The sequence below is a fragment of the Lissotriton vulgaris genome, chromosome 8 (genome assembly GCF_964263255.1).
Source record: "Lissotriton vulgaris chromosome 8, aLisVul1.2, whole genome shotgun sequence".
Classification (NCBI taxonomy): Eukaryota; Metazoa; Chordata; class Amphibia; order Caudata; family Salamandridae; genus Lissotriton; species Lissotriton vulgaris.
In genome coordinates, this window is record NC_141696.1 from 1,489,020,152 (window position 1) to 1,489,033,212 (window position 13,061).

The 13,061-nt window shown below is 44.9% G+C and overlaps 1 protein-coding gene across 1 annotated transcript in view; it reads left to right on the forward strand.

Annotated features, from left to right (window-relative positions):
- Positions 1-13,061, forward strand: part of LOC147698978 (uncharacterized) — a 154,775-nt gene that overhangs the window by 57,146 nt on the left and 84,568 nt on the right. Inside the window, exon 9 of the mRNA XM_086935574.1 lies at positions 4,858-4,943. Coding sequence (XP_086791700.1) covers positions 4,858-4,943 — 86 coding nt within the window. The remainder of the gene's footprint in view (positions 1-4,857; positions 4,944-13,061) is intronic.

Genomic DNA, 13,061 nt, shown 5'->3' on the forward strand with positions numbered 1-13,061 from the left:
AAAAATAAAAAGGTGGAATCAGATCTATTAGTTGTGCAACACTTGGTGACCCATCTACACCCACAATAATCACTATTGACTGCTCACATTATATGTAGGAAAAAGAGTGAATTCCTGCTTCTGGGGTAAGGATTTCCAAAGTGACTGCTATGTAATATTTTGTACTTTTACATTCGAAATGTGAAAACTCAGTAGTGAAGTAGGACATTGTGTACGTAGCTTGCCGTACACCATCGGCGTGGCGGGCTTTTTGAAACCTAATTATTTGCTAGAACCAGACCAAATGGGCTTTAGACCAGCCCATGGTACGTAGGCAGCGTTGTCATGGCAATAGACGAACTAAAGATGAGGGTCGATGGTGGCCTGAAAGCAGTCTTGATCCAATTGGATTTGTCGGCTGCTTTTGACACCGTCAACCATAAAGTCCTAATCAACAGATCAAAGGAGATAGGAGCAGGGGGTGCCTTCTCCCTATCTGGGAGATGTCAAGCAATGTCCCTCCCCCATTTAAGTATTAATGTCAGAGGTAAAATAAATCTTTTATGGGATACTACAAGGATCAGCTTTAAGCCCCATTCTTTCTAATGCTTTCCATACACTGAAACACTCTTTGCAGCTGTGATTAATGGCCAATGCCATAATGTATTCAACCTTTCTGTCGCCCAATTCAATCCTGCTTCCTCTTCAGAAAAAATCCTTCGCTCCCAGCTGTGATACTTTTTGAGTGCCAGCAGAATATGCATACTTTTAATATCGAGTCGTCCGTTGCTTGCCCGAACATTGTGCTATATGCTAACTGTTGTTCTTTGTTATTTATTTTTGGTAAGTGCTGCACCTGTAGTTTGTATATGGGGAGAGGATGTAGCCTTAAGGCTACAGTGGTTGACGTTGAAGCTGGGAGACCGAGTTTGAGTCTCGGCAATGACGCTTAACATCCTGTGATTCTGGTCAAATCACTTAATCTCCCCGTGCCTAACAAGAATGAATGTGTCCGTCTGTAACAAAACTGGTGCTATGTAAAGCGCTCTGATACCCCAAACCTTCGGGTCTAGTTTGCGCTATATTAAACTCTAAAAATAAAAAAATATTTAAAAAGTATATTGGTAACCATGTTATCTCCCGCCACACATTTATGTATCCCCCATTACCAAGGCCATTTACTTCCTGTACTCTAATCAGGTGTCATTTCCGACCAGTATTGTACTGTGCGCAATCTTCTGTGCTAAGTCACCAGTCAAAGCACTGGTATGTGTAAAAGAAGGGCCCCCGCAAGGAGAGCGTGTTAAATACAATATACACTAGCATTAAATAACAACCATTAATCAAGAGATATAAATCAGATGAATGACAGGTATTGTCCTTTATTTAACAATACCGAATTACAATCAATATAGAAAATTTCATCTCTAGTCAATAACCCCAATAGGAAAAGGAAAGGAGTGGAGGGAATGGTGTGCTCAGGGCAGTGTCAAATCAGGAGAAAAGTACACACGGTCATAAAGAATTATGAGTTATAACAGTCTGCAATTCAAAGTCAAAACAAATCTGATACACAAGCCTAAATTATTAAAGGCATCCTTTAGGAAACTGTTATATGGCAGACATTCAACTGACACATCCAGAATTCCAAATGTTCAGGGGCATGTGCCGGAGGTCTGAGGAGAAAGAGGCGTCGACGTTTCGACCCCTAGCCGTAGGCTACATTAAATCCTTATACGGGGTCTTCATCATGACGTGTGCAGGACGGGGAAGGGTGGGTAGGGGCAATTCTATCTGTGAAATTTAAAAACAGAAATCAGAATAATATCTAAAATGTCGTCTTCTTACTCGACATTATGACCATTATATTCGTTCCAAACCAATTGCCATGGAGTCTGTGCCAAGAGCGGCTTCAGAACATGGAATGTGAGTAAGACCAAACCGATGGTCAAGGTCAAACTCACCAATATTTTACAATACAGAGGAAAGGTTAACCCGTATGGTATAAACCGAACTAAAAGGGACTGTACTGTCTGAGCAAACGCAGAGTATGGAGGTCACGTTACAAGGCTTGTCCCAAAACAAAGGCTATGATCCTAATAGCTAATACTCAAAAGGTTATTATCTCTAGTTTAAGAAGAGATCATATAGCTCACTTATTACTTACAATGGACACACAGGTGAGTAGCACTGTTCAACTTGGCATTGAAGGCGTTGTGAGTGGTGACAACGTTATAGGTCACTACGAGATAAAAAGAAAGTATGAGTGTCCTGCCACAACCAATATTGCAACTAATCAGTACCAAGTTTAATTGGCATACCTCTGGGATGTTTAGAAGCCAAAATTGTTTTGGCATCGTGCTAGAAAATAATTCTCAATTAGCCTATTCCGTCTATGACGCAGGCCAGTTACTGTCTATGGGTTTAAAGAAAGATCAGTTAGATCAAACAATGCATTCAGCAGACCCATACAATGCAGTGTTACATATGGTACAAGGGTGAGAAACGTAGTGCAGCTCGGCACTGTGAGCGTCGTAATTGGTGACAAATTGGTAGGTCACTATGAAGTAACAATTTAATAAAAACGTATTGGTGACAAACCACAAATTAATTACAACTAAAAAACTCAAAAAGGGCATACCTTCGAACTGATTAGAAGACTAGTTTGTTAGGGCATCATACTGAGTGAATTTACACGTGAAATAACCATTTCTGTGTTAAACAACCTTCAACGTTGCTTGAATCAGGCGCTCAAGTTTACACGTGCAAGCTGTAATTTGGAAAACTGCTCCTGTGACAGAATCCTGAATGGAAAATGGCATAGTTTAGAGACGCGTGAATCCGCTACTCTAGATACAAAGATTGAAACCGGGAAGAAGGTCACTTACACATTATTCGGAGGCTTGTCTCCGTCAACTACTTGAGGACGCTCCGTGAAGTTCGGAGCGAGGCCACAAACATTGTGAAATAGTCAAATCAAGGACTCGAGTTGCACGCTGAAGCTATTATTTGCCAGTCACCGAGTCCTGAATGAAAAAAATCACTATTTAGAAACGCGTGATTTCGCTGATCGAGATGCAACAATAGTTACCGGCAAAGAGTCACTTACATCTTACTCGAAGGCTAGTCTCTTACAACTCCGTGAGGCAGCTACGCGAAGTTGGGGGCGGGGCCATTATTTCACCAGCTATTCCAAAGGACATAGAAGAGTTACTTGGAGACGGCTACGTGTGATTCGGGATGGGACTCGTACTCCACCAATTTTTACTGAATGGAACCAATTATTAGGTGGAATCACAGGTGGTAGAATGGAAAACATCATACATCTAATTAGAAACCATAGAAGTTGCCATATGATACATGATGATGTAACTGTATAACAGTAACAAATACCATCCGCTCGGGCAACTCTCACACAGGAGTCAAAGCACGGCTTACCTTTGCCTGGTGTTCTCACAACCTTCCTTGTACGTGGCCCTGAAGCCCGATTCGGTGGGGTTTGCATCTTATAAAGTAATAAATAAATTTAAAAATGTCAAGATAGATGTGCTTGGGTCATGCTACATGTAAAGTGTGGCAGAGGGATGTTATCTGGCTAATGTACCATGATATGGCCATTGCCAACATAAGGAAAAGCAGAAAAAACGCAAGTACATCTAAAATAGTAAAATACAGTACATAAAAAGGGAGTCAAATCATGGGGGAGGAGTTGGCCTAAGGGCTAGGGCTTCCGACCTCGAATCTGGGGAACTGGGTTCGAGTCTCGGCAATGACTCTGAACATCCTGTGATTCTGGGCAAATCACTTAGGGCCAGATGTAGGAGCCCTAATACCGGTATTTGGCTTTTGAGATGTAGGAGGCATCTGATTTACAGAATCGGTAAATTTACTGATTCGGTAAATATACAGAATCGGTAAAATACCGATTCGGTAAATTTACCGATTCTGTAAATCAATATGTAGGTGGCACTTCACAGAGTGCCACAGCCCCTTTAGGAGTCGGTATTTACCACCCAATCTTATTGGGTGGTAAAATACCGATTTCAGGTGTACATGCACATCTGTGCATGTACACCTATGCCATGTGACACACAGACATGCCCTTAGGGCATGTATGTGTGCCACATGGCACACAAGCCTGCACTTGGGGTGCTACAGGGTGTCAAAGTGACACCCCGTTCCCCCTGCCAGGATTCAGTATTTACCGATTCGTTAAATACCGAATCGGTATTTCCCTTTGATTCCTATGGGCTTCAATTACCTACATCTGCCTCCTTCTAATTTACCGATTCATAAATACCGAATCCGTAAAATTCGGTATTTATGAGTCGGTAAATTAGATTTACCTACATCTGGGCCTTAATCTCCTCGTGCCTAACAAAAATTAATGTGTGTCCTCATGTAACGTAACTGGTGCTATGTAAAGCGCTCTGATACTACGATTCGGGTCAAGTTCGCGCTATATAAAACACTGTTAAAAAAATGTAAAAAAAACAGTATTTAACTTGCGGGACTCTGATGCTGAGAGGAAGGACCTGCAACCAATTTTTTTAAAATAGAAAATTACATTTTGATAATTAAAGCTATCCAAATATAAAAAGCGAAGAAAATAAAATAAAGCATTTTGGCATGCAATTTAAGATGACGATAAAAGAAGTGGGAACTACCTACCACCGATGGAGGCAGTGCGAAGGTGTAAGTGAGTATATGGGTGATTGATAAACCTTGTCCTGAGGCTGTCAAACTGGAGCCGAGCAGTCGTGGTGCTTGGATGCATGCGACGATCCGACAATTCTAGTTTAAGCCATTTTCAATTTTTCTGAAGCCATGAAAATATTTGCATACGTGATCAAATCTTGTCAATGTTTACATTTTCAGGTTTCATGGCACCGCCAGGAATCCGTACAATCCTCAGCACTACACTGGTGGCAGCTCCAGCGGTTCTGCTGCAGCAGTAGCAGCCGGTAAGGTTTCCCGTTCAGTGGTGATGCGTTTTATTGATAGCAGTAAGGAATGAAGAATAACAAATGGGTGGACCAGATCCTTAGCAATGTCTTCCTGTGATCTCCAGCTTGGTGAGATACCATTGGTAGATGCATTGATTGGTGTCTTAAGACTTCAGTAAGAGTGGCCCATTAAAGGCTCCATGATTCTCCACCCTGGAATTACAAAGTCTGTAAAAATTTAAAATGTATTCCAGTGATGGGCCTCTAAACTCCCTTTGGAAATGTATGGGCTTCTCTTAATGTGGGCAGTGCCGGTTATTGTTTGGGTATGTAGTATGGTTATCATTCACCAGGTGAATTCTGTGCCCGTTCACCATGAGTGGTTGCGGTAAGTAAGTATGTTCTCAGTTATGTCAAGTTTCGAGTAAAGAACAGCTCCTTCGTGATTATTATGGGATACTTCCAGTGAGGGCAGTGACAAACAAGGGGTCAACCGCTTCCCATGTTCCTAGCTCACGCCCAGGGTGTGAAAGGTGTGAAGAGACGGATCTGCACGTTCTGCTCTTCTGCCCTTTCTACTCTAAGGCCAGAGCTAAATGGATTGTCCAACTTTGTAAGTCTATGGGACTCGGGGATTACAGGGAAGCATTTAGAATACTGAAATATAACACCACCCCCCTTGTGGTGTGTGCGCGACCTCTAGATACCCTTTGTCTATGTGGTGTACGTGAGACGCTAAAATGAAAAAACAATTACCTGCTACACCTGCGCTAGCATAAACACTGTACTCTACAGGGAATCCTTAATACTAATACGTGAAGGGACTGGTCCTATTCCTCTATTTGTTTTGTTTTAAATTGTCTAGGACTCTTTTATGGTTTTAATGCTGTATTTAAAAACTGTTTTAGGAGTATTGCTCTTCATTATGAGTATATTGTATTGTGGGATATTAGTATGTTTTTATTCAAATTTTTGTATATATGTGCTTTTATGGTTTTCAGCCGATAATAAAGCTTTTTGACTGACTGACTGATTATGCAGGAACGGTTTTACTCATTGAAGCCAACATTGGCTTTTGAGAGGGAACATTTTCCCAAAAAATCAGCTCACTGAAATTTCAACTCATCTTAATGAACTCACTGATTATTATTTATAGAAACGTTTTTGGGGGTTTAAAAATTGTAAACCCACATTGGAAAAAGCACAAGAAAAGAAAGGGGTCTGAGTGTATAAAGGTGTTGGGAGACAGGAGGTAATACCCAACACCATGTGACTAATTAAAGGGCTATTCATTAGTGGCCTGATGGGATGCAGAGAGGAGAAGGTTACAGCATATTTTTCTTGTAGTGTATGCAGATCATGCGTCTAGTATGAAAGCAGAGTTTGGGATGTACCCGTTGTTTATATTACTGCGTAAATTACAGGGATAAAACATGTTGCTTGTTTCAGTGAGTTGTCGGGCTAAAATATTTAGCAATGGAAAAGAAATCCAATGGAAAAGAAAGAGCCATAGTTCATTATAGTTATGGGATGGGTGTTGTGCAATAAAACAGAGCATTTATACTTTGGAGGGATTACTTGACACAGTGAATCTTGTAGCCTAGTGGGGGATAAATAAGCGGACCTATTTATCAGAACAATGCCAGTGGCTTAGCAAAGTGTGTCTTCATCAGGCGGGAACAACGCAAAGACCAGCTTTTCATTTCCATTTTTGAGTAGATGTGTGTATTGTTATTTACATATATGTTTCCTGTCACAGCCATTATCCCACTTCAGAGTTCGGACTCTCAAAGGGTTTAGGTCGTTTTCCTACAATAAAGAGAAAAATCTATATATTATGGCTGTGAGTTGGCATGTACTTGTGCTGTACCAACGCCCAACTAATTAGATAGAAGTTTGAGTCTGTCCAAAAGAAAGGGTGAGTTACATGTGCAGCGTTACCCAGTGGATGTGCCAACAGGGTTAAGTCAGTATTCACGCGCTTTGGTTTTCCTCAGTTTCTAAGACCTAGAACTTTGTAAGTGTTTTCAAGTGTTATTAATAGTATTCTGGAGACTGGACCTTTGCATTGTGGCGGACCTGTCCATGTGCTATGTGCTGCCTGACCTTTGGACAGGCAGATTGACAGGGTGGTTGATCTTTTCACCAGAGAATATTGTGTTGTATGCTGTAGTCGGGAGTGATACTTGTTTGGCAGGTTGTGTATGTTCAGACATAGCCTGGCCATTGGGGTTGTTTCCGGTTACTGGAAGTGAAGGGTTTTTGGAAGACCCGTATAGCATTCCATCTAGCAGGGAGCATTTCCTGAATGGTTTGTAGGAGGTGGATGCCGCTTTATGGTATGGACAGTTTGGATTTCCTCCCTTGGACTACTGTATTAATTGTGCATAAAAGGCACATTGTAACACAACAACTTGCTCAAGGTTGAGTCCTGTTTGCACCCATGGGACGTCACTTCTATGGTTGCTGGCTGAATAAATGCAGCCATCTTCTACTGTATTCTGTCGATTACTTATACACGTTTGGCGCTTCTGACGCATAAGCAGTTTTCCTCTGCCCAGTAAAAGATCCACCACAGCTGTATGGATTTGACCAGGCTTCTGTGCTCACTGTGCCTGGAACAGATATATCTGGGCATATCTACATAATCTAGACGTTTATGGGTTTCATTTTGATTACTCTAATAGATGATGCAACTTTGAAATAAATGCAGATATGACAGTTCTCTAGAGCAAGCCATGTGACCCCTTATCTTGGACGATTTGGTGGATGCAATTTCAGTACGTGGCTGTAATTTTGGAGGAATGATTGGGTCTTTTTAAACTAAAAGTTCATATCCCTATGCACTCCCCTAACTATCTGAGCATGGCCTGGCATGTGTTTCGTAGTCTGCCGAGTGGTGAAGGTGCCGCAATGCTGCATGGTGTTCTTTGCCTTGTGCTGATCCACTACTACAAAGCCCTGCACAACCAAGGACCAGCACACATCAACACATCAACCACCGCTTGAACTTCCACCAACCCACCAGACACCTGCGCTCCACCTCCCTCTTCCTCATTCACAGCCCCTGCATTTGCAGATGCAACAATGGAGGTCACTCCTTCTCCTACCTTGCTGCCAAGACTTGGAATGACCTCCCTCTTCACCTCCGAACTTCATCCTCACTGCTGGATTTCAGGGAAGGACTCAAGATCCCCTTTTACAGCGCCTGGAGACCCACATGGGTGATTAGCAGCACTTTACAAATCCTGCTTGATGATGACCCCATCCTGAAAGAACTCTCACTGGACCCTCTAAAACTCGAGAACTATCGTCCTATCTCCCTCCTTCCATAGGCTGCGAAGGTGACAGAAGCCCATGTTAACGGCATTCTGTCCAATCATCTTCAATCTGCTAACACTCTAGACCCTTCGCAGAATGGCTTTTGTGCTGGACACAGCACTGAAACAGCCCTCCCCTCCATGGTTGAACATCTACGCGCTGTGTTGGATGCGGGTCAAACGGAGGCACTGGTACTACTAGATCTCAGTGCCGCCTTTGACACTGTCTCCCATGCAATTCTTCTGCAGAGTCTGGGAGAGGCGGGCGTCAAGGGCGTGGCGCTGGAATGGTATTGATCGTTTCTTTCTGATCGTACCTTCCGGGTCTCTACGCCTCCCTTTGAGTCTAAACCCCATAGCATCGAACAGGGAGTTCCGCAGGGATCAGCATTGAGCCCCACGCTTTTCAACCTTTATGTGCAGCCGCTGGCTGCTGTCGCCAAGCGTTGGGACCTTACAATGGTGTCTTACGCTGACAACACGCAGCTGGCGGTTGCACTTAGTAGGGACTCCGATACTGCGGCTGCTAATTTTCGTGAGGGTCTCAGTGCGGTGGCTGGATGGATGACGGCCAACTGCCTGCTGCTCAACGCCAAAAAAACCGAGGTATTGATTGTGGGGAATCAGAGCAGCCTTTGGGGTGATAAGTGGTGGCCAGCTGACCTTGGCCCCACTCCGATTCCGGTTGTTGAGGTGAAAAATCTAGGCGTTTGGCTAGATTCTACGCTCAGTTTTTCTTGTCATACCAAGAAAATAGCTGCGACCTGCTTTGGTTATCTACGGGGGCTCAGACCGGTGTTGAAATTTTTTGACGCCCGACTCGCCAATTGATTATTCAGGCAGTCATATTGTCTAGGCTCGACTATGCGAGCTCGTTGCTGCTTGGGGCCAATCAGGCTGAAATTATGAGATTGCAGCGCGTTCAGAACGCTGCAGCTAGGGCTTTAGTCGGTCTCCCTAGATTCTGCTCTGCTAGAAGCACTATTACCAAGCTTCACTGGCTGCCTGTGCCTCAGAGGATAGAATTCAAGACTCTATGTCTTGCTTTTAAGATATTAAAACGTGCCTCTCCCCAGATATTGGAGCATCTTATTCTTCCTTACACCCGTTCCCGTCTGCTGAGATCCTGTGGACAAAATTTAGCTGTAGTCCCTCATTTTCTAAGGAGTAGGTCTGGCGGTCGCTCTTTTAGAGTGCTTGCCCCTAAACTTTGGAATTCTCTCCCTGCCCATGTGCGTGCTCTTGATGACCTTCTGACATTCAGGAAAGCCGTAAAAACTTATATCTTCCCAAACAGATGTTAATCTTCCTTATTCTGGATTTTCTCATTTCGCTCGGTTTGTGTTGTGTTCCTTTCCAGGCGCAGCGCCGGGACGCCTCTTAGCTGGGGCTCTTAGCTGGGGCAGCTGTGCACTTAAAAATGGAGTTAACATAACATAACATAACATGATCATGACGCAGATGAGATCTTTTCCAGTGGCATGTTAAAGATCTGAGTGAAGGCTGTGGAGTAAACTGGGGTGCGATACATGTGAAGTTGTGTTTCTTTCCTTTCTAAAATTAAACTCAAGAAACCTAGGTAGTGCATAAAGATGCATACACGGAATGTTCTCAAAAATGTTATTGTCCTCAGATGTAATACGAATTTATTTGATTTTTCTTGTGCAGCACATCTCCAATCAATGTTGTTGTGAGAGCACTTCACATTATACATGAATTAAATATCTGCAGTAAGGATCACAGGTCTATAGAGACGAAAACTCCATACATTACACCGACTTGGATTGCACATGGTGCATATGTTTGTGCCTACATTTATAATCTACTACTGATCACATTTGTAATATATGTAGACTTGCATGTTTTTGATAAATCTGCCACTGTCCAGTGCATTACAGTTCAATAGAATATATGTGTATGTGTAAAATTGAAATGTTCTAAAAAACCTAAGAGTGAAGTTAAAATATTCTCCCACAGTTTAAAACATCCTTATTGTGTTGAACTTGGATAAATAGGTTAGGTTCACAGTATCCAGATGTGACAGCGAGATGTATGACACAGATGTTTTAAATGTCGAGTTCAATTTAGAACATTTCTTTTCTAAGTGACGGGAGTCGAAATTTGCCTAGTGTAGTAACGGTAAGTTTCAATTCTATTAAGGACACGGAGGCGAGGATTATGCTTTTCTCTCTTCGCTGTTTATTAACACAACATCGCACAGCAGCCAGAAAAGCATCAAACTTGAAATTTTTTTAGTATTCCCAACACAGGAATATCAGAAAACATCATAATAACATTGTTTAATAACTACAAGTCCCACGAGATCAACATTAGGCAGTCCTTCTTTAGTGTCCATAAATCCCAATATAAGGCGTCCAACCAACGAACTCCTCCTCTTTCTTCGTGGCGAGTCAGGCCAAAGTCTCAAGCATCTCGTTTCGCACCATCATTCTCTGGCGGAAAAAAGAACAGCGTGAGCTAAGCCATACCCGCTAAACTTGAAGGCAAATCAACAAAGCAGAGCATCAAGTCAATCGACGTGCAACCCATGGAAACAGTAACCATACTGCAAGTCGGAAAACTGATTACTTACTCCAGTACGGGCGGGATCTCCGCAGGAGGTATGGGTGGGATAATCCTCGCCTCCGTGTCCTTAATAGAATTGAAACTTACCGTTACTACACTAGGCAAATTTCGATTCTATGTCAGGACCGGAGGCTTCAGATTATGCTTATTTAAAGCTTGTCCACCACCAAACTAGCAATATCCACCACTGGCTTAAAATAGAACCTCTTGAAGGTGGAATCCGAAGACCAGTCCGCAGCGCGCATGAGGTCTTCTAATCGTGCCCCAAGGGCAAAAGCTTTTGAGGCCATGGCCCCTCTTGCTGAGTGAGCTCCGAACTGCCTTGTATCAATACCAGCTTCCTGCATCACCCAACGCACCCACCGGGCTATAGTGGGGGAAGAGACAGCCTTGTGCGGTTTACGCAGCGCAATCAGTAACTGTCGTTCGCCCAGAGGGCGAAGTTCCGTCGTAACATCCTCATAGGTTTTCAAACACTGTACCACACACAACTTAGGGGCATCTGCAAATGCCGGATAGGAAATAGACCTCGTAGCCGATTTCGTGCGGCGGCCCACGGTAAAGGTCACCCCATCCGGGGAGAACGCTCTCGCCGTGACATCCAGGGCACGCACATCAGACACCCTGCGACAAGACACTAAGCACAGGAGCATCGCCAGCTTAGCTGACAGTTCTTTTAAGGAAAGATACTTGTTAGGTTGCCAGGAAAGAAAAAGGTTCAACACCACGTTAACATCTCACAGGACGGAATACCGTGGCTCCGGCGGTAAAGCCAGACGCACTCCTCTAAGGAGCAGACATACCAGGGGATGCTCCCCAACCGCCACTCCATCTATTTGCACATGAGCCGCTGATATGGCAGAACGTATTGTATTGATCGTCCGGTATGCTAAGCCGGAGGTAGAGAGTTCTGCAAGAAAATTCAGGACAGGAACGAGGCCTGCGACCATGGGATCCAAACCCCGTCGAAGACACCAACGAACCCACCTGGTCCAAGCCGATCTATACCTCTTGGCAGTGCTGCCTGCCCAGGCCTTGGACAAAAAATGCTGAGCTGAGTTCGAAAGGCCAGGGAGCGACCAATGTCGCCTGAAAGCCTCCATGCCATGAGGCGGAGAGAACCCTGGAGGAGATGGTGAGGGACCCCGTCTGGATTGAGGAGAAGACGAGGCAGCCGGGGAAGTAGGATTGGAGAATCCCAGGAAAGTTCCAGAAGAACTGGAAACCACACTTGCGACCTCCACACGGGCGTCAACATCACCACGTCCGCCGTCTGACGGCGAATCTGGGCCGCGGCCCGCACTATCATGGAGAAAGGCGGGAAAGCATACAGCCGTTCCTGACTCCAGTCTTGGAGGAACGCATCCGTCGCTTCCGCCAAGGGGTCCGGTCTCCAGCTGAAGAACCTCGGGAGCTGGAAGTCCAGACGGGACGCAAACAGGTCTATGGAAAACGGTCCCCAGCATGCCGCCAGCCAGCGGAACACTTGAACATCCAGCCTCCACAGGCTGGAGTCTCGAAGGTACCTCGAGTGCCAATCCGCCACCTGATTGGCCCGACCCGGCAGGTATTCTGCCGTAACCGAGACTTGATGGGCGAGACAATAATCCCAAAAGTCTTTCGCCAGGTCCGCAAGGGCTCTTGATCGCGGACCTCCTAAGTGGTTCACATACCGAACCGCTGAGACATTGTCCATCCGCAGAAGGACGCATGACTTCACCGAGTCCCTCGTCCAGCAAAGGACGGCGAACGAACCTGCTAGAAGTTCCAAGCAGTTGATGTGAAGTCGCTGTTCGTCGGACGACCAAGTACCGCCTGTGGAGAAATCCCCGCAGCGGGCGCCCCAGCCAGACCTGCTGGCATCCGACTCGATCACCAAGTCCGGAACGGACCCGAAAATCGCACGGCCGTTCCACGCCTCCATGTGGGCGAGCCACCAAGACATTTCCTCTTTGACCTCCACCGACAGGGGGATCAATCGGTCGTAGGATAGCCCTCTGCGCAAATGGTGCGCTTTCAGTTGCTGAAGAGCCCGGTAATGAAGAGGGCCCGGGAATATCGCCTGAATGGATGATGAGAGAAGGCCTACCACTCTGGCCACCTGCCGGAGGGAGGTGTGCGATTTGGAGATAGTTTGCCGAAGCACATGCTTGATTTTGGCCATCTTCCTGGACGGCAAACTGAGAGTCGATTTCACTGAGTCCACCACAAAGCCCAGGAACACCATCTG